The 21,692-nt window shown below is 45.5% G+C and overlaps 3 protein-coding genes across 4 annotated transcripts in view; 1 reads left to right on the forward strand and 2 right to left on the reverse strand.

Annotated features, from left to right (window-relative positions):
• PPP6R2 (protein phosphatase 6 regulatory subunit 2) overlaps positions 1-21,692 on the reverse strand; it is a 1,004,265-nt gene that overhangs the window by 838,717 nt on the left and 143,856 nt on the right. Inside the window, exon 27 of the transcript XR_014538743.1 lies at positions 3,734-3,916. The gene's annotated coding sequence lies outside the window, so the exon portion shown is untranslated. The remainder of the gene's footprint in view (positions 1-3,733; positions 3,917-21,692) is intronic.
• Positions 1,540-10,417, reverse strand: LOC310742994 (uncharacterized protein). 2 transcript variants are annotated; one of them, XM_083573008.1, is made up of 5 exons: positions 10,239-10,354; positions 9,326-9,612; positions 6,490-6,616; positions 3,915-5,468; positions 1,540-3,003 (listed from the first exon to the last, which is right to left on the reverse strand). In XM_083573008.1, exons 3-4 carry the CDS (start codon positions 6,521-6,523, stop codon positions 4,159-4,161), a joined length of 1,344 nt encoding a protein of 447 aa, XP_083429134.1. In that variant the 5' UTR covers positions 6,524-6,616; positions 9,326-9,612; positions 10,239-10,354; the 3' UTR covers positions 1,540-3,003; positions 3,915-4,158. The 2 variants fall into 2 exon arrangements, with proteins under 2 accessions (XP_083429134.1, XP_083429133.1); XM_083573007.1 differs by lacking the exon at positions 9,326-9,612 and having other exon boundaries at positions 10,328-10,417.
• On the forward strand, positions 14,033-19,900 carry LOC310743030 (coiled-coil domain-containing protein 166-like). The gene is made up of 2 exons (XM_083573097.1): positions 14,033-14,403; positions 18,624-19,900. Exon 2 carries the CDS (start codon positions 18,652-18,654, stop codon positions 19,675-19,677), a length of 1,026 nt encoding a protein of 341 aa, XP_083429223.1. The 5' UTR covers positions 14,033-14,403; positions 18,624-18,651; the 3' UTR covers positions 19,678-19,900.

Genomic DNA, 21,692 nt, shown 5'->3' on the forward strand with positions numbered 1-21,692 from the left:
TGTGTGCCCAGCTAGAGAACCCCAAACCCCAACCCCAAACCCCTAGCTTAGATTACTGGAACATGTTATACTTGGGGCTGCATCTGAAGATGGTTCGGAAACTTCAGCTGGTGCAGAATTCAGCAGCCAGGTTGCTCACTGCAACAAGATGGTCTGAGCCTATGACATGGATCCTGGCCTGACTGCGCTGGCTGCCTATTAGTTTCCCAGGGCAGAGCACTGATGACCCAGTCAGGCGACTTTTAAAAGCTTGTCATTGCTTTTGCATTTATTTATTTTTAATTTCTTGCAAAACCATTATATTGAGGTTCTCCCTCTCCAGTAGTGACAGATCATTCAAGCATAGTCCATTCACATTAAGGGAGATTAGCTTTAAAGTCATAGAATCCAAGTTTATTGTGGAAGACGTTTTAATTTTTTTCTCGGAGCCGTAAGATAGCTCTCAACAAGAAGCAAGCCAATGGACACAACAGTGAGGAATGGGATTAACACAGGCAAACAGCCTAAATAAAAAAAACCAACAAACCTTATAAACTGTAAAGTGAGGGTGACCTGAGAAGCCAGAGGCAGCCTGGAGCAGTTGGAGGCTGCACTCCACGTCACTGAACAGCATGTGGCAGGCAGGGACTATAGCTGTGCCTCAGACCCTCTTCTCCTGTCAGGAGAACCAAATAGGGGGGGGGCCAGTGCCCCTCCCCCCCCAAAAAATAATAATCAATGAGGGGGCTGGGCCCCCTCAAATTTGTGCAGTGGCATTTTAGGGATTGTTCTTTCTGCCAATTTTAGGAACGTGCTTTGACCAGTCTTCTGCTTCTTTATTGCCATCACATGCCAGATCTTGAGGGGAGGGGTTCAATTCTAAGCATGGCTAATGCATGGATCTCATTGCTTGCTGCCATTAGATGCCCTTTGTATGGGAAGAGTGACTTGGAAGGGAAGGCCCATCTGTACACATAGCTGACTTCATTTGAGGCCAGAGTAAATGCCTAAGAATATCTGCACTTTCTCAAGTTTCCATACAAGTACCCTGGTAAATTTCAATCACACTCGAATCAAACTTCAGTTCCCCTACATGCATGGTGAGGTAGATCCTTAATTCTGTATTTTAAAAATCTGATAGTGTTCTCAGTACTGAACACTTCAGGGAAGAAATCAAAATCCACAGAATGAAACTGATGATAAATTGGGTGAGTCCTCCCTCACCCTCACTCTCCAGTATTCTACAGACCCTAATGTTTTTCCTGCAATCGCCCTTTGAGTGCACCTCTTCTTTTTCCTCTAAATTATTTTCTACCATTTGTAGCTGCACAGGAGGGCAACCAAGATGATCAAGGGTCTGGAAGCTAAGCCTTATGAGGAACTGGTTTCACATGGACTGGAGATGAAAGCGCTCCTCAGTCTATGTGTTTGAGACATCGTGAGCTTTCCAATATGGCCCTGTCACCAAACCGTGGTAACTTGGTTCTTTTGAAATCCGGAGAGACAAGTGATATCCTATATGCTATAGGACTTTCAATAAGACATGTCGGAGACCAGATCTGGGTTTACACACCTTTCATGCAACATTTATTTCACATAGTCAGGTATACTTTAATACATTGGTACCAAGAGGTTCAGACACTCACAGTTCATTCACCCATACTCACAAGGCCCTTCACGTGGGTTGATCATGCCTCACGCAAGAGCTGTGGGTGTCGAGCTGTAGCGCTAGTCCCGGCACACTGAGGGCATGCAGAGAGTCCTTTTTATAGCCTTCTTCCCCCATTGCCGTCTGTGGGCTGGCTTGGAGAAGGATTGAATCTCCCCGCTCTCTTCTGCTCTCCTCCTGGACCACCACCAAGTTGCCTCTGCAGCTGCACCTCAGAACATACAGTGTGTCCTAGGCCTTTATCTCATGTCCGTGGCCCATTGCCAGTTCCTCCCTGTTTTTGTCTGGGGCTTTTTCCTTTCAGTAAACAACACCACAGTCATACATTCCTCTTTGATCAAACTAATTTCTCGCTTCCCTTGCCAGCATATCATGCTTTGCGAATTCTCCATTTTCTTTTGGGCCTAACATTCATACTACACCTTCATGACAGCCCCGAGCAATATAAAGACATCTGCTGTCAAAACATGAAAATCTGGCAAACAAATATGTTCAAAATTTTGAAAGGCTTTTGGAAAAGCAGGAATACCAACAATCATATTTCAATAAACAAGTAAAAGTCTCAGATAAGATGCAGATTATATCTTACAAAGTGACTGAACTCATCGCTTAACAGACAAGACCACATACAATAGGTGGGGGGGGGGTATTAAGCCTGCCTGCGGTTTGTGAAAAAATTGTTGGAAAAAATGTGGAAATGCTTGTCAATTCACAGAAGCTGGTATGTCAGCTAATCTTCAGGAAGCGTCTTTCTGATAGTATGAAAAATTCTATATTTGCCTTTTAAGTTGATGAATCTATTGGCCTTAGGTGTTTTATACTTTCTGAATGTTCCATAATCACATTATGAAGTAGTTATGTTGGAAATGTAACGAAGCAGTAGGAGCAATGGATCATGTATGGTGATGTAAAAAAATAGGAGAATTCTGAGATACAATCTACAATGAGTTAAAAAAAGATGTTTAAATTATCATTTCCAAAAAAGCCAGAAGCTTTCCTTCTAGGAATCATTGGGGATGAGATCCCCAAAGAGCTGAAGAAGTTATTTATGTACACCATCACGGCAGCAAGAGTATTGACAGCACAAAACTGGAAAGAAGACCAAATAATAATAATAATAATAATAATAATAATACCAACAAAGAGGGACTGGCAAGCGAAACTGATGGAATATGTGGAGATGGATAAGCTGACAGGGCAGTTAAGAGACCAAGAGTACCAAAAAGTTAACAGCAATTGGAGTAATTTTTAAAAATATCTGAAAGATTACTGCGGCGATTTGAATTTTTTGACTGGGCTAGATTGACTCTTGTAAAGATAACCAATAGAAACGGTAAATAGAAGATTAGATACAACTGGAAAGGCGGGCACAAGATGTTGGACATGACATAATGTTTGCTGACTGGGAACAGTTGTGGACCACAGGTATGAAATTCACGGCATGTAGTGTCTTAAGAGAGAACATTATGAAAATGATTTATAGGTGGTACATGACCCCGGTCAAGCTTGCGAAAATTTATCATTTGCCCGATAATAAATGTTGGAAATGTAAGGAGAATGAAGGCACATTCTTTCACCTTTGGTGGACGTGCCCAAGGATTAAGGCTTTCTGGGAGATGATATATAATGAACTGAAAAAAGTATTTAAATATACCTTCTTGAAGAAACCAGAGGCCTTTCTTCTGGGCATAGTTGACCAATCGGTGTCAAAGAAGGACAGAACTTTCTTTATGTATGCCACAACAGCAGCAAGAATACTTATTGCAAAATATTGGAAGACACAAGATCTACCCACTTTGGAAGAATGGCAGATGAAAGTGATGGACTATATGGAATTGGCGGAAATGACCGGCAGGATCCGAGATCAGGGGGAAGAGTCAGTGGAAGAAGATTGGAAGAAATTTAAAGATTATCTACAGAGATATTGTAAAATTAACGAACTTTAGAATAATGTTGGATTAAAATTAAGAGGTTTCTAGCTGTAATGGGTTAAAAGAATATGAAAAAAAAATGGGTTCATAAAAGTAAAATTTTAAGATCACAACAATTTAAGAATAAAGATTTGGGTAGAATAAAGAGGGAAACAAATTGCTGAGTTAATAAATTGAATTGGAATACAAAAAAGAGAGGTATGAGGAGGTCCAAGAAACAAGTAAATGAAAAATAATGTGATGGAAAGGTTTTTTTTTCTTCTTCTTTTTCTGTTTGTTTTTATTTTTTGTAATGTAAAAATCTTAATAAAAATCTTATTAAAAAAAATAGATACAACTGGAAAGGCATACAACAAAGAATTCTATGGACCCTAGTAAGACGTGGAAGTCCAATGCAAACAAAGTAACAACGTTCAGTAGATAAGTAACATATTTATTTTATTTTTTGTTTATGCATACATGTTCAATGGTGGAATGTTGAGAGATTTCAATTATTTATAGTGTATGTTGACGTGTATGAAAAGGGTGGTTGTAAATCAACAGAAAAACCAATAAAGATGTAAAACAACAACCCTTAACCTATAGTTTCCCCCCTTTATGAATTCTTTGATGGGTCAAGAGATTGCCCTTCTGACTGAAACTCTTTCCACATTCCAAACACTGAAATGGTTTCTCCCCTGTATGAATTCTTTGATGAGAAGTGAAACCGCACTTCCGCAGAAAGCTCTTTCCACACTCTTGGCACTGAAATGGTTTCTCCCCACGGTGAATACTTTGATGACTATGGAGGTTTGCGTTTGTCTTAAAGCTCTTTCCACATTCCAAACACTGAAATGGTCTCTCCCCTGTATGAATTGTTTGATGAGAAGTGAAACCGCGCTTCCGCAGAAAGCTCTTTCCACACTCTTGGCACTGAAATGGTTTCTCCCCACGGTGAATACTTTGATGACTATGGAGGTTTGTGCTTGTATTAAAGCTCTTTCCGCATTCAAAGCACTGATATGGTTTATCTCCAGTATGAATTCTTTGATGGGCTGAGAGATTGGCCTTCACACTGAAGCTCTTTCCACATTCCAAGCACTGATATGGTTTCTCCCCTGTATGAATTACTTGATGGGCCTTGAGAGTGGACCTCTCACAGAAGCCCTTCCCACATTCCAAGCACTGATGTGGTTTCTCCCCACGGTGAATTTTCTGATGCCGATGTAAGTTTGCGCTATTGCTAAAGCTCTTCCCACATTCTGAGCACTGATATGGTTTCTCCCCTGTATGAATTACTTGATGTGCTGTGAGAGAGGACCTCACACGGAAGCCCTTCCCACATTCCAAGCAATGATATGGTTTCCCCCCTGTGTGAATTATCTGGTGGGATGTAAGATTGGACCGCTGTCGGAAGCTCTTTCCACATTCTGAGCACTGATATGGTTTCTCCCCAGTATGAATTCTTAGGTGGGAAGTACAGTAGCTGCTGTTACTGAAGCTCTTTCCACATTCCAAGCACTGATATGGTTTTTCCCCAGTGTGAACTTTCTGGTGTTCACGGAGGTTTCCGCTAATTTTAAAGCTCTTTCCACATTCCAAGCACTGGTATGGTTCCTCCCCTGTATGAATTCTTTGATGGGTCATGAGATTGGTAATCTCACGAAAGCTCTTTCCACACTCCAAGCACCGATAGGGCTTCTCCCCTGTATGAATTCTTTGATGGGAAAAGAGCCTTGCTTTACTACTTAAGCTCTTTCCACATTCCAGGCACTGATAGGGCTTCTCCCCAGTAGGATTTATTCGATGGGAAGTGATATGGGAGCTCTGGCTGACGTTCGCTCCACACGGCCTCTCCACTGTGCAGATTTTGTGGTGGCCTCCCTTCTTTATTTCCAATTCATCACCTTCTGCAACGAGGAGAGAAACCGATTAGAGCCTCAGGAAGAAATGGAGCCCCAAATTATTGAACAATGCTAATGAACACTTGTGATAGAGGAAGAACTGAGGGCATTAGTCGTGAGGTCTTACTACAGAGCTTTCCAAACTGTGTTTTGCGACACATTAGCGTGTCAACTACAGGGTGTAGCTCTTTCGCACAAACTCACCCCACGCTCCTCCTGGGGCTGGAAAAGGGTTAGTTGCTTGTAAAACTGAATTACTGTGTCATGAAATGATGCAAAACTGAATTACAGTGGTACCTCAGGTTACATACGCTTCAGGTTACATACACTTCAGGTTACAGACTCTGCTAACCCAGAAATGATGCTTCAGGTAAGTACTTTGCTTCAGGATGAGAACAGAAATCGTGCTCTGGCGGTGCGGCAGCAGCAGGAGGCCCCATTAGCTAAATTGGTGCTTCAGGTTAAGTACAGTTTCAGGTTAAGAACGGACCTCCGGAACGAATTAAGTACTTAACCTGATGTACCAATGTACTGTGTTGCAAAATGATGCATGTCTAAAAAATGTGTCACCAACATGAAAAGTTTGGAAAGCTCTGTACTCCAGGGTTCACCGCCTTTTTTGACTAGCATTCACTGACCTATTTATAGGAACCTGAGATTTGAAAAGTCTGGCTCGTTCCTGGGATGGATTTTGTTTGGCTCATGAAATCCACTCCATCTCCAATGTCAATTGTCTCTTTGGTCAACCAAAAACTGATGGAAGCAAAAAGAAAAAACCTGACAAAAGCTACTTCCACTTCCCCATCAACTCTGAAGTCTATATTTTAAAAGGTCTAGGAAGTTCAGCCTGATCATGATTAAAAAGGCATAACCGGAGGAAGAATATTCACAGAAAAGCGGTAGGTAGCCTTCCATTCAAGGTAAGCTGGTGGGGTGTTAGAATCCCAGATTCTGTAGGTGGGAAGTTCATCACATAGATATATGTCTTGAATTTAAAAACAGATATTATGATCCAACGGAGCCTTACCAAGAGAGTCCATGATCCCCTGATTCTCCTCCATGACTTCCTTAGGCAGAGCTCTCTGGTCAGGATCCAGCAACGCTCACTCCTCATCTGTGAAACAAGTAGCTACATCTTCAAAACACACTGCACCCTAAAAGAAAAAGGTCTTCGTCTTAGATAGCATAAAAATTATCTACTATACTTTGCTCTGTTGTTTTCTGCCTGTTCTTTGCTGCGTTGTTTTAATGGGATTGTTTTGCTGCACATTTTAATTATTTAAAATGCTTATTTAACATTTTAATGGAATAATTTTATTATGTATTTTAATGATGGAAATCTTTGTGTAACTGGCTAGAGCTCCACGTTGTGTTCTTTTCTCCCTGTGCGCTGTTTTAGGGGGGGACCCTCACTGTGCAATTGATGGAGCTGATCAGGTGCGCCCTGGCCAATGTTTACTATTGTTTGTCAACTGCTTAGAAGCCAATTTAGCATTCAACAATCAATACTGAAATAAAACTACAACAACTGATAAATAATACTAGTGACATACAATCACAGACTTGGAAGAGACCCTGAGGATTATTGTCCAACCCTCTGCAATGCAGGAATCTCAATTAAAGCATCCATGGCACTCCAACCTCTGCTTCAAAGCTTCCCAGGAAGGGGCCCAGCAGCTCTTGAGGGAATCCGTTCCACCATTACTCTTACTTAATCTAAGCACAACCACAAGGGCTCCAGACTAGGGCTGGGTGATATATCGGCACATCATCCAAAACCAGCCTGAAGTCCACATCATGGTAACAGTTTCATAGCATTCAACGTGGCAATATATCATAAACCACAATGTGAGCTGGCCCTATGTAAAAAGTAACCATGTGGGGAAAACTGTGAAGCTGGTCATTGCTTTTCGTGATTCCTGCCGCCCCTGTTGCTCTGCCACCTCAGCGCTTCCCTGCCTCCTGCAAGGGGAAGCAAACCAGAAGAGCAGGTGCTGAAGAAAGCAGCCATCCAGGAACTTTTCTCAGGAAAAGAGACACCATGAGCTTCTTGTTTTCAATGCATGTGCCAGGCTGGTAAGTGGCGGAGGGAGATGCTGGTCCGAGGCGGCTCTGGGCTTCTTGCTGGGAGCCCCTTGCTCCCTTCCTTGCTCCTTCTCTAGGCTCTCTCGGGAGGCAGGGTCTGCCTGCAGGCGTCTCCTGATCCCCGACTTTCGCCAGAGGCCTCGCCAGAGCAAGAAGCCCTTTCCTCCTTGCCTCCCCCAAAGCCCTTTCCTGGTTGCTGCCCAGCCCTGTCCTTTGAACGGCTGCTGCCCTCAGTCGGAGCTCTCTTGGAAGCAGCAGCTAGTCCAATGGAAAAAGAAACTGGGGTTATTACTTCTCAGGCTATTAAAGGTAAAGGGACCCCTGACCATTAGGTCCAGTTGTGACCGACTCTGGGGTTGCGGCGCTCATCTCGCTTTATTGGCCGAGGGAGCAGGCATACAGCTTCCGGGTCATGTGGCCAGCATGACTAAGCCGCTTCTGGCGAACCAGAGCAGCGCACAGAAACACCGTTTACCTTCCTGCTGGAGTGGTACCTATTTATCTACTTGTACTTTGACGTGCTTTCGAACTGCTAGGTTGGCGGGAGCAGGGACCGAGCAACAGGAACTCACCCCGTCACGGGGATTCGAACTGCCAACCTTCTGATAGGCAACTCCTAGGCTCTGTGGTTTAACCCACAGCGCCACCCACATCCCTCATCTCAGGCTATTACTTACGTTAATAAAATAAAATAAACTTTGTCCTGTTGTTCAAGCCTCTTTCCTCCCCTCTCCCCTTCTGTGTGTCTCTCAGTTGCCAGTGAACACCAAAATGCAAATTTTCCTGGCCTGGCAAAATATATGCATTTTATTTAATACATTTTTGTTTGGTGAAATTTTGTCCATTCTTTCTAGTTTGAACTGGTTTATAAAGGAAAATTAGCAAACAATCAAATAACTGGTGTTGTGGGATGTATATACAAATTCAATTAAGACTTAATAGTGAATAATATTTTAACATCTAAAAGTGCAACAGAGAATTTGTTTTTTTTCTTGTTTAGTAATGTAATTAATTTTGGCGGGAACATTCTCTTACCTTACCTTTGATATCTATGCTACTTATTACTTCTACAGCTTTAGAGAAAATGTGCTAATTTTAAAATTACATGTCCTATTAAATAATTGCTGCAACAATATGCTAAAGGTAATTAAAAATGTATCCGTTTTAGACCCCTAAGTAGTAGCAGTTGCTAGTTTTCATTTGCTTCTCCACAGTTCCAGGCTTATTTCAGACACTGTGATATATCGGTATGATATATTACAATGCTGAAAACTAGACATCACCCAGCCCTAGAACATTATCTGTTAACTCTGTTCTATCCTATCTCCCATTTGATAGACTCAGAGTTGCAAGGGACCCTGATGGTCATTTAGTCCAACCCTGTGCAATGAAGGAATCTCACCTAAAGCCTCCACAACATGCCGTTTTGTTTCTGTTTAAACCAATTCACGAACCAAGAACTCATATATTGACCACTAGTAATAAACCACATGCTGAAGATATTCTTGCACATTTATTGTGCTATTTTTGTTATATACAAATAACATGAAGACTCAGGAGACTCAAAGACTTATTTGTATCCTCGGTTATTCCTATGATCCTTGTTCTAGGGTGTATGGGGTATTAGGGGAGGGGCAGAACCTCTGGCAGGAGACCCGTCATGCTCCTTCTGGGGTACCTGGTCCACCTTTGGTCCCTACCCTGCACCCAACTCTCGCCCATGCCTTCCAGCAGCTGCCAGCATGCGACAGGAGCCACAATCCCGGGAATGGCTTCACCTGGCCAGCTAAGGCAGGTGAGGGAAACCAGTGGGTCTTGAACCCTCCGTGAATTTGGGACTTCCCGAGTGGATGAAGAGAGGCTCCAGCAGATTCAGCAGACAAGACCAACAGAAGGTGGTTTCTGCAAGTGCTGTGGAGGAAAGGGAGCCCGTCCAGGAGGAGAACTCTTCTTCTACACCTCCACTGCCTTGCAGGACCTTGTCAGAAGAAAAGGCTCCGGAGGAAACAGGGCTGCTAAGGCAGTGGCTGGACTTCTCGGCGGTGGCGCCCGCCCTATGGAACACCTGTGATAGGAATTTTGAGGTCTTAGATATATGGTAATGTTCATAAGTGTACCAACCAAGCACCTCCATAGATCAGCGCAGGAAGACCAACCTGGAACCATTTTGATTCCCAAACTGACCCAATGTTTTCCCTGCAAGGAGGGAGGGGGGGTCAGGGAGCCTTCCCATTGTGTCAGGAATTGAGTAATCAGCATTTTAATGGGTGACAGCCTATCAGGAAAGACAAATCAGGAAAGGCAATCAGATAACCTGGCAAACAGGAAAAACAACATTCCAATTTCTGTTTGAGACCGCCTTTTCTGTGATGTATGCATGATGTTTCTGGGGGTGGTCTTGATCTACAGGGCGGCTTGCGCGCCATTGTTCTGGCTTCCTCCTCCCTCCTGCGTGTGGGGAGTGAGGACCCAGTTGCAACAGATCAATCAAGATCAGGCTTGCTAGCCGCTTTGCGCCTCCACATTCTCTGCTGGGCCTCTGCTCTTCTCTCCTTCCCACAGGGAACCCTCCTAAGGACTCTAGATGGGCTCTAGGGTCCCCCATAAGGGAAGAAGGGCCATTTTTGTCGACCACCCGCCCTCCCGCCGGAGGCCAAGGAAAGAAACAACTCTCTGGCTTCCGGAAGACACCCGAGGGCAGCCCTGCAGGGGAAGCTCTTCCGAGTCCGGCTCCTTTCTTCGGCAGGCGCCTCCCCGGGAGCAGAGAGAGAGAGACTCACCGGACGGTCGCCGGCCAGGCCGGAAGAGACGCGGAGGGCGGGGCTTCCGGCTCCGCCTGCCTTTCCCGTCCTCTCTAGGAATCCCGCCCCGTTCACTGTAACCCTTGCCAAGCCGGGCGGCCGAGAAGGGCCAAAGAGAGTCAGACGAGGAGCGGAGGGAAGTCGAAGGGGAACGAGCCGAAGGATCAAGAAGCTGTCTTGGTTTTCCTTTCTTATGATCTAGAAACACAGGCACAGCAGCAAGAAACGGAAACTTTGATTTTATGTTAAGAAAGTTATTTCTATTTTTAAAAACCAATAAAGGTGAATTGAAAAATGAAAGAAATGCAAAATAAAAACACAGCCGACTTAACAAGAACCACACAAAAAATGAGGGGTCACTCCGATCAAACGTTCATTAGGAAATGGGATATGTATTAAAAAATATTTAAAGGATTGTTGTAATAATGTGATGTCTGTGGCAGCCTTTGAATGACTTTCACGGTATGATGGATAATTAGGAGATTTCATAATTTTGATGAAATTTAACCAAATAAAACAGAAATATACAGTGCACTAGATAGATCAAGTGGTGGATTCATGGTGGGGTGACGGGAAGTCAATAGAAATTTAAGAAGAACATATCGTGATGTAATGTAATAAGTTTTATTTTCTCTCTCTTTTTTGCCTTTTTGGACAATTCTTCTGTATGCTTTTTGTGTTAATTTCAATAAAGCACTATTTAAAAAAATAACAAGAACGAAAAGAAAAGAAGAACCAGTAACTGGGTTCCGAGCTCTTCCCTCCCTTGGCCAGAAAGAGGAGCGGCATCTCGCAGAGGAAAAGGCTCTGCCAGAAGCGGGGAAAGGCATGGGAAGAAGGACGGGACGGAGTCTCTGGGGAGGCGCACCCTCCACTCCCGCAGGCGACCACAATCCGGGGAGCCACTTGGACTGCTTGGCTAAACCAGGGTTTGCAATCCTCGGGGACTTGTCTGTCTATTTATTCCCTGCATGCCAAGACGGGCTCTGGGGCTGGAGCAGGCGAGACCAACAGGCAGCGGCGGAGCCCCTGCTGCCCCAGGGGAGAGGGGCACGGGGGGAGCCCGCTGCGCCCTGGGTCGCACCTGGCCGGGCAAGAGCGAGGTGTCTCGGCGTCGGGCCGTCCCGCGACCAAGTTGTCTCCACAGCCTGTCGTGGGGTCCCTCAAAAAATGCACCCGGGACCGCAGCCCCCACATTGTCCATCTCTGCCAATAGCGAGTCCAACAATCAAGAAGGTGACTTCTGCCTTTGTTGTCGAGCTTGTCAGCCTGGAAAGGGAGCCCATAAAGGAGAACTCTCAACCTAAACCTCTGCTGCTTTGCAGCTGTACTCATTTGTTAGAGAGAAGGGGGGGGGGTTGACAGAGAATACCGTTATAGATGTGGGTAAACATCAGAGACATAGAGACATACATAGAGACATCACCTTGCCAACAAAGGTCCGTATAGTTAAAGCTCTGGTTTTCCCAGTAGTGATGTATGGAAGTGAAAGCTGGACCATAAAGAAGGCTGATCACCGAAGAATTGATGCTTTTGAATTATGGTGCTGGAGGAGACTCTTGAGAGTCCCATGGATTGCAAGAAGATCAAACCTATCCATTCTTAAGGAAATCAGCCCTGAGTGCTCACTGGAAGGACAGATCGTGAAGCTGAGGCTCCAATACTTTGGCCACCTCATGAGAAGAGAAGACTCCCTGGGAAAGACCCTGATGTTGGGAAAGATGGAGGGCAGAAGGAGAAGGGGGCGACAGAGGATGAGATGGTTGGACAGTGTTCTCGAAGCTACCAGCATGAGTTTGACCAAACTGCGGAGGCAGTGGAAGACAGGAGGGCCTGGCGTGCTCTGGTCCAGGGGGTCACGAAGAGTCGGACACGACTAAATGACTCAACAACAACAACAACAACAAACCCAAGATATTAATAAATGGTAGGATTTTGGTTATTTGTGGTATGAAGGGAGAATGCAGGCTGCAAAGGAATTCCTGGGCTGGGTATGCAAACCAGCCTGGCTGGCTGTGGGAAGAGCAAACCTGTTTGTTGTTGCTGTTTAGTGGGCAAACCAGTTAGCATGCCAAAAAGGTGTGAATGAGCTGTCAAAAAAGGATCCTTTGGCCTGGGGAGTCTGATGTCACAAAGGGGTAACGGTGTGTTTGAGGGGACAGGAAAAGTGAGCTTTGAAGCAGGGATTCCTTGGGAGGAGGAGGAGGAGGAGGAGGAAGAGGGGCTGAGATCCATCTTGGCAGGGGAGATGAAAGGTTGCCTGCTGCCATGCTGTGGGCCATGCTGTAAGTTCTGGACTCCCTCCATGCAGACTGAAGGTGTAAATAGGTGAATAAACCAGATTTCTTCAAGCACGACAGTCTCCACCGTATCTTCTATTCTCCAAAGGGGCACAGATCCTGTGTGGGTGCCTGAGACGCCCATGGGTGGGTGCCTGTGTGGGTGCCTGAGACGCCACCACTTGACAGGGAGAGGGGCAGGCACTGGACTTTTGGAACAATACAATAAAAGTCAAACTAATCTGAAGAAAAGAAATGAAAAGAACTAAAATGATAAGAGGAAAAAAATCAAGAGATAGAAAGGCAAGAAAGGGAATACAAAAGCTATCTGTCACAATTACATCCTCTCTTTATCCATACACAGAAAGGTAGACCCTCCCTGCTTTCACCTGGAAGCTTCTGTTTCTTCTCCCGCCCTCCAAGATCCTTTCTATCTCTCCCTCCCACTTGGGCCCCCCAAGAAGAAGAAGAAAGAGGGGCTTCTAATTCTCCATCTGCCAATTATATATATTATAATGATTCAAATTATTTGAAGCATACACTACAGGAAAACACCTAGCTATATTACATTAAAGAGTTGCTAAGCAGTCTGCCAAACACAATTCTTCTCAGACACCACAGATTCATCTTTTTCTGTCAAAAAGTCCAAAAGTAATTCTTAATTTTTTATTCTCCTTAGAAGTCCAGGACTGTCCATTTCTCGTCAAGTTCAATTCTTTCCCAGGATTCTATCAGATCTTAATATTATAGCCCTCAATTCTGCACTTTTTCCAATTCTTCCTCACATCAGTTATTAGTGACCCTGAAGTTTCTTGCTATGCATTCATTTCTCTCCCTTTGAAGCCCACCATTTATGGTCATGCCCCATCTTCTCCAACCATAAGGCATTTATTTCTTTCATCAACAAAATAGCTTTCTTTGTCTGTCTCAGTTTTCCTCTCCTCCACCACTATCTCCTGCAGCTCCTCTTGCACACCTACTCCTGGGCCCATTTACTCAGAAGTAAGCCCCTCACCTGCCCAGTCTTCAAGTTCCAGTAAGATCACCTCCGCTCTCCCACTGCCCTTGGCCCACCAGCAACCCAGGGGGGGCAAGCAGCAATGTGATTTTTGCTTCCCCCAGGCCAGCACCCTTGGTGGGGGCCAAATTAGCAAAGCCTTAAGGACACCCCTGGGCAGGGAGCAGGTCGTCTGGGACTCGCAGGAAGGTGGTCTCCCACCTTGAAGAATTATGCAGCTTTGTAGAAGCGTTCCAAATTATGCCTGTGTGGACAAAGTGGTCAGGGCTGGGGGGGGGGCGTTGGCCTAGAACAGCAGGGCTCCTCTATTCCTCCTTGGATACCTTCCGTTTTCAACACTGTGGTGATTCCACCTCCATTGTGACGCAGTTGCTCTTCTCTTGAGCACATGATTCTGATGGTCTTCTGTTCTTTGGACACCTTCCATGTTCAACAATGTGGTGATTCTACCTCCATTGTGATACCAGAGTTCTTCTCTTTGGTGTCTTTTTTGCCTTTAAGCTTTTCAGGAGGGTTCATCATCCAAGAGGCCAATGTCTCGCATGACTGACACTCTGATGGGGCAAAAATGTCCAAGACATTTCTACAAAGTGGCCCAGAATTGAGCTTGCCATTCATGGCGGCTGCTCTGCTCTTTGTTGAGGATTGCTGATGATGATGGTTCCTCAGGGCTAGCAAGGCCCATATTAACAGAAACCTCCGTTCTCCGTACGTGTCCCCACTGCCAGCACCACCAGCACCCATTGCTTGGAGGAAAGGTGAGGAAAGACCCACTCCTTCAGCCCCTGCCACCCTCTCAGCCTCAGAGTCTCTCACAGCTGCTTGGTGGCTGCCCACCCCTGTCCCAACTTCAGAAATGGTACAAACAGAAATGCATTGAAGCAGAGCTCCTTTGCACCTCAGCACAGCACAGGGCAGGATAGGTATATTCTTACTTATCTTCAGACCACAATCTCATTGTTAGTCCTTGCAGTGTTAAGGCAAGACATAGTGGCCAGGCACTAAAGATGCGAGGGATTTGGGTGACTCTGTCAAATTGCTACCTGTATTTCTCAGTCCGCAGGGGGGAGGGGACCTGCTGCCTCAGAACAAGCCTAAAGTCTGCTTGGATTTGTGTGACAAGTGCCATCATTGTTTGGCACCTGTTTGGTGACTTGTCCAAGGCTTTGGTCAGGTTCATCCAGCCCAGAATAGCCTGTTTTTGAGCCTAGCACCAGCTCTCCCAAACCTCAGGCAGAGAAGGGTCTTTCTCACCAACTGCTAGGTGAGATGTCAGGGATGAGACCTGGGTCTCTTCTTTCTTTCTTTCTTTCTTTCTTTCTTTCTTTCTTTCTTTCTTTCTTTCTCTTTCCACATGCAAAGCAGGCAGTCTACCGCTGAGCTATGGTGCGTCTCCAAAAAGGTTGCTCAAAAAGTCATTGTTGATATATGTGTTACAATTGTGTATTTTACAAAGGATAAATTACATGAAGGAGTTAACTGCGACAGCTGTGAAACAGGTGACTAGAACTAAAGTCCAGCTTCTGAGTCACTGTCTTGTGTGTCTTGTGAACAGTCTCCTTAAAAGGGAACTGTGTGTGCAAGCTAGCAGAGGTGTAGAGTTGGGTCTGAGAGGAGAATGCGGAGTTTGTCGGAGGTTGAGGAGATAGTGTGAATGTCAAGCATTTTGTCAAGGACCTGCAGCAGGAGGATTACAGCTGGAGAACTTTCTGCTAGGAAGCATCCTCTGCTACCAGGAGAGCAAAGTGACGGAAAAGCAACCTTGGACTCCTGCAACAACTGCACCATTTTCTTGTACTTAAAAGACTGCACCCTCTTGTGTGTGTGAGAGAGAGACTTTGTATTGAATCCTTACATTAGACTGGTTGCCTGTTTGCTCATCTAAATGCTACCTCTGAATTAAGAACACATCTTCCTCAGCTTCTGTGAGAAGTGGTTACTTCAGCACAACCAACAAAGGTTATGGCCAGCAATCCCACACTTTGGAAACCAGCAATCTGAAGTCATCACAGTCAAGGAAGATTTTGCAGATAACCCAAAGGCAAACGGGGGTCTGTGAATCCTATGTGGCTAAGTGGTTGTGGAAGCTGCAGAACGTTTAACTGCAGGAAGGGAGCAAGCAAGTTTCACAATGTCTGTGTCTCTGAGTATGGAGAAACTAACAGTTGGTGTCAAGATGGAGATACTGCTCTGGAGAGAAGGTTTATTGGACCCTGTATTAATGACCCACCTTCAGACCCTTCTTCTCCTGATAAGGGAGTGGGTGGCGCTGCGGTCTAAACCACTGAGCCTCTTGGACTTGCTGATGAGAAGGTCGGCGGTTCAAATTCACTTAACGGGATGAGCTCCTGTTGCTCTCCCCATGCTTCTGCCAACCTAGCAGTTCAAAAGCACACCCCAAAAAAAGTGCAAGTAGATAAATAGGTACCACTCCAGTGGGAAGGTAAACAGTGTTTCCATGCGCTCTGGTTTCTGTCACGGTGTCTCGTTGCTCCAGAAGCAGTTTAGTCCTGCTGTCCACATGACCTGGAAAGCTGTCTGTGGACAACGCCAGCTTCCTCAGTTTGAAAGCGAGATGAGTGCCGCAAACCCATAATCGCCTTTGACTGGACTTAACCGTCTGGGGTCCTTTACCACTTTACCTTTACCTTCTCCTGAATGGCTTCACAGAGAGGAGAGAGCAAGAGTCACGATAATTACTGATCTGGAAGACAGCCAATTACTGACTGTTAGAGGGCTGTTAACTGCAAAAGAAGTTTGGACCACTTTAAAGAATTTCAAAGTGAGAAAGAAGACAGGAGCAAGGAAAGATGGCAGAGAGCTGTTTCAACAAGCCAAGATAAAGAAGTGAATGTAGAAGAAAGAAAGAGTGACAACATGTTGAAAGTTTATGGAGTTTGTAGGTGCTACAACTGTGGATCAGAAAATCACCTTAAAAGAAATTGCCTCAGGAAACATCTGGATTACAAATCTACAGATAGAGAAAGAAAATTACAGAGGAAAAAATGGTGTTTCTCTGCCAACAAGGTAAATGTAGACTCTGTAATTGCTGAGGGAGTGTAAATCAACAACAGCTCCAATTAACACAAAATGTGAAAGAAATCCTAAGCGAGTTCTAGAGCGTCTGCATATAGATTGAGCAAATCCATTCCAGGAAACTCTGTAAGGAGCTAAATTTAATCTTACAACTGTTGACAATTTCTTGCATTTTGGGTTCATTTATTTGTTAAAGGAGAAGCTAAATAGAGGTTTGAGAATTTTGTAAACTGGGTGAAAGCAAAATATGATGCAAAGATAACTGGAGTGCAATCAAAAAGAGGAGGTGAATTTACCTCTAATAACTTTGAAAGATTTCTGTCTGAAAAGGGAGTCCAGCATAAAAGGGAGTCTTCAGGTGTTTGTGTGTTGAAAGGAAACATCTGGGAAATTGTCTTAGGTGGATTAGCAGTTTCCAGTGGTGTAGCGTGGGTTGTCAGCACCCGGGGCAAGGCAAGTAATTTGCGCCCCCTAACCCGTGGATTTGCGCTCCCTAACCCGTGAATTTGCGCCCCCTAACCCATGGATTTGCCCTAACCCCAGATGTTGCGCCCGGTGCGGCCCGCCCCCCCTGCACCCCCCACGCTACGCCACTGGCAGTTTCTTATACTCACAAAAGCCAAGAACCAAGATCCTCACAATGACCACTGGTGAAAGTGTCTTTTGATATAATTAAGGATGTCGCAGCCTGAGAAACAACAGGGAAATCCCTTAGCTTCTCTGTCCCAAAAACTCAATAGACGGCATTTACCTTTTGCCCCATCCCTTCTTCATTGTATTTTAATAAATTTTAAGTTAACATACTGCACAGTGAAAACCCAATTAATCGAAGAAGCTTCAGCACAAAGCACTAATCAGGTTCTGAGCTAGCTTCTGAGATGCCCAGAACAAAATCTCTCAGATCATGCATTCTGGCATAGCTGCATTTTTCAAGTGCTCAGCTCAAGAAAGAGATATGCTGACTACATCCTTATGGACTGAGTGCTATGGAGCAGCTCCCCTTCCAGCCCCGTATCTGGCCAACAGCCCCTTGCTCATGGAAAGCTCTGGGGGGGGGCACCCAGTTCCCTCTCTCTCCAACTCTTTTTATACATGCCTCAAATGCTTCTGTCCATTCTCATGTGATGTCAGGAGGGAGCCAGCAAGCAGTAAATCACACAGAGCAGGTGAAGTTAACTCTTGATTAGAAAAAAAAGGATCTGCACAGGAGGGCCAAGCCTAAAGAGCACAGTAAGTCTTCCTTGGTAGGTCTGATCCTTATGAGGCAGTTGTGGAGCCTGAAAGTCCCCAACTTCCCACAGCTAAGGGCCTTCCTCTGCCAGGTCCTTCCCAAGCAAGCTGAGACGGCACCTGCGTTTCTGCCTATACTCCTCTTGCTTCATGCCTCTCCTGATCCTGGGAGACTAGGGAGGAGGAAACCTTGTCACAGCAGGGTGTGTGTGCATGGAAGACACTTGTGTTTCTTCACCAGCCTGACTCATCTCTGCCTCTTGGCCTCCCTCAGCCCACTCTCCTGCTTACGCTTCTGATTCTAGACTTTGCCACAGACCCCTCCCCTTGCTCACTAAACCCCAGCACCTCTTCTGCTTCTGCCACCTCCTCCTCCTCCCAGTCTGCTCCCTCTTCACCCTCCGACCACTCATTGTCATCTCACCACCAAGCCGCCGACTCTGAGCCTTCTTCCCTTGGAGGTTCCCCAACCAGTTCCTCCCACTATTCCTTTGTGTCCAACCAGTCCATGACACATGGGTAATGGTGCTGGTTCAGTGCAGATCCAAAATATCATCAACAGTTCAAATGATGGCTCATAAAAGTTCCATTTATATTGAAACTGACTGTTTGTATGTTGCTGCTTTTAGAAAATTGACTGAGGACTTCAGGACCTCAGAACGTGGTACCAAAACATTTAAAATAAAATCCCACTGCATTTCTCTTTTGTCAGTGCCTGAGAGGGCAGCCCCTGCCACAGCATGGCGACAAAGAAGACCAAGTCCAAAACTCGGAAGAGCATCGCCAAGAGCCAGAGCACGACTGGGCCGCTCTTGACGGAGCAAGAGCAGTCCCTGAAGAAGGAGTCCCTTATCCTGGCGGAGCACATCCACACCTACACGCAATGGGTGGACCAGTTCCAGAGCAGGAACGAGTTCCTGGACAAGGAAGCGCAGGAGATCCGGCAGAACAGCAAGGCCTACCTGAGCTACCTGAACAGGCGCGCTGCCCGGTGCCAGGACGCCATCACCACCCTCAATGAGCAGAACCTCTTTGACCTCACCAGTGTCTTGAAGCAGAAGGAGGAGCTGACCTCCCAGTACACAGACAAGGAGACAGAGATGAGGAGCCAGCTGATTGAGATGGAGACCAAGTTCTCCCTCATGACCAAGGAGGTTGAGGAGCTCAAGCCCTTCAAGGAGCTGCAGTCCGAGCAGCTCATCCGCATCCGGGAGCTGGAGAAGGAGCTGCTGGCCATGAAGATCCAGCACTCGGAGGAAATGCGCTTGCTCAAGAGCAAGTACCTGCACCAGAAGGCAGAGTACGAGGTGCAGGCGGAGCAGAAGGTCCAGGCCCTGGCCAAGAAGGCCGAGAAGGAAGCCGTGCGCAGCCTCATCCAGCACACCAACCAAGTGAAGGAGGAGAACAGGCGGCTGCGCAACGAGCTCCTCGGCCTCATCCAGCGAGCTAAAGGCCTGAAAGCCTTCCGGCAGCAGCTGAGAGAGCAGAAGGAGCAGCTCCTGCGGGAGCTCCAGTATGGGCAGGGCCTGGCACACATGCGCCGCTGGCTCCAGCAACAGGCGGCTCAGAAGACTGGCCCCACTCCCAGTAGCCAGCCTCCCAAGAGCGCACAAAAATCCTCTCGGGGCGCGAGCGCTCAAGGGCCCGCAAAGAGGGATGCTCAGGCAGCAGCTGCCGAAGGTTTGCCACCACTCTGGAGCCCCAAGAGCAGCAGCAAGCAGATGGCCCACAAGCAAGCGATGCCCACAAGCAGCCAGCAGTCTTAAGAGAGCGAGCGGTTTCCAGGTGTGTGAGCAAAGGTGAGGAGGCCTGAGAGTAGACTTCTAAATGCGGAGGCAGAAATCCTGACTCAGAGACAGCAACAAGCTGTTTGGGGATTGGAGACTGCAGCAGCTCATGCGCTCTGCTCTTCGCTTCGTATCAGAGGTGGCAGGAAACATGGACCAACCCCACCCCCCTAATTAAAAGGATGTGTGTGGATGTGCGTCAGTGCTGGACAGCTTCCTGTCCTCTTATGGGGTCTCTGGTCAAGCGGGAGGAAGAGGCTGCTGCACCTCTGCTTACTCCCAGGCAAGCCCATCGGCATCACAGCCAGCAGCAACACCTGCACCCTCTCATAGGCTCTCGTGGCAGCCTGCTGCCACCCACCAGCCCTCGGGCAATAGTCCTTGCCCACTTCAGGAGGCAGAAACTGCAAAACATTGGACAACACAGGCTGCTGCCTTCTCTGGGCAATGGCCAGGGAGTCTTTGTGGTTAAGTGCATTAGTAGCACAAGCTTACATTAGTGGAAGGGGTGGGGAACCTGTGATGCTGCAGGTACTGTTGGTCCTTTCACCCCTGAGCACTGGCTAGCACTAGCAAGTTTATTTATACAGCAGAGTGCATTCTCCTTCTTACGCAGCAGAAAGCTGGTTGCAGACTCGTGTGAGCCTCTTAAGACGATAAACAATTCAATCTGGCTTGCCCAGATTGAGATATGTTCTATTTTTTTTTTATAATAATTTTTTTATTCAAGAATTTTTATAACAACACAAACATATAACACATACATAAACAAACAAAAAACAAAAACAAAACATAAAACATGTACCATTTCATATCTTAGTTTCTTATACCTTTCTTCCCCGACTTCCTCATGCCTCCCTTTTCTGTATTCCAAATTCTTATCGATTACTCAGCAAATCTTCCCTTATTTTAAATTAAATTTAAACTAATCTTCCTTATTTTCCTTGTCTTAACCATTGCTAATAGTAACCATTTACTTTCCAGTCCAACATCATTCTAACTTTCGTTAATTTTGTAATATTTCTTTAAATAGTCCTTGAACTTTTTCCATTCTTCTTGCGCTGCTTCTCTTCCCTGGTTTCGGATTCTGCTCGTCATTTCTGCCAGGCCCATGTAGTCTATCACCTTCATCTGCCATTCTTTCAGTGTGGGTAGTTCTTGTGTCTTCCAGTACTTCGCAATAAGTATTCTAGCTGCTGTTGTGGCGTACAAAAAGAAAGTTATATCCATCTTTAACACCCCCTGTCCGACAATACCCAAGAGAAAGGCCTCTGGTTTCTTAGGGAAAGTATATTTAAATACCTTTTTAAGTTCATTATAGATCATTTCCCAGAATGCCTTAATCTTCGGGCGCGTCCACCAAAGGTGAAAGAATATACCCTCCTTTTCTTTACATTTCCAACATTTATTATCAGGCAAATGGTAAATCTTTGCAAGCTTGACTGGGGTTATGTACCACCTATATATCATTTTCATAATGTTTTCTCTTAAAGCATTACATGCCGTAAATCTCATCCCGGTGGTCCACAACTTTTCCCAATCAGCAAACAAAATATTATGACCAATGTCCTGAGCCCATTTAATCATAGCTGATTTAACCATTTCATCTTGTGTATTCCATTTCAGCAGCAAATTGTACATTTTTGACAAATTCTTAGTACTGGGTTCTAACAATTCTGTCTCCAATTTTGATTTTTCCACCTGGAAGCCAATTTTACTGTCCAATTTAAACGCTTCATTTATTTGATGATAGTGCAGCCAATCTCTCACCTTCCCTTTTAATTTCTCAAAACTCTGCAATCTCAATTTGTCCCCTTCCTTTTCCAAAATTTCCCAGTATCTTGGCCACTTCGACTCCATGTTTAACTTTTTAACTGCCTTAGCTTCCATTGGCGACAACCACCTTGGAGTTTTATTTTCCAGCAAATCTTTATATCTGATCCAAACATTTAATAGTGCTTTTCTGACAATATGGTTTTTGAAACTTTTGTGTG

The sequence above is a fragment of the Podarcis filfolensis genome (assembly GCF_964270895.1).
Source record: "Podarcis filfolensis genome assembly, chromosome: 10".
Lineage (NCBI taxonomy): Eukaryota > Metazoa > Chordata > Lepidosauria > Squamata > Lacertidae > Podarcis > Podarcis filfolensis.

What these genes read in the sequence shown, in the direction of transcription:
- LOC310742994 (XM_083573007.1), bottom strand. Translation starts at nt 6,523, where the DNA reads ATGGAGGAGAATCAGGGGATCATGGACTCTCTTG. An exon ending in GGGGATCATGGACTCTCTTG is followed by an intron (nt 5,469 to 6,489) that starts GTAAGGCTCCGT and finishes TCCTCGTTGCAG; the next exon opens with AAGGTGATGAATTGGAAATA.
- LOC310743030 (XM_083573097.1), top strand. Translation starts at nt 18,652, where the DNA reads ATGGCGACAAAGAAGACCAAGTCCAAAACTCGGAAGAGCATCGCCAAG.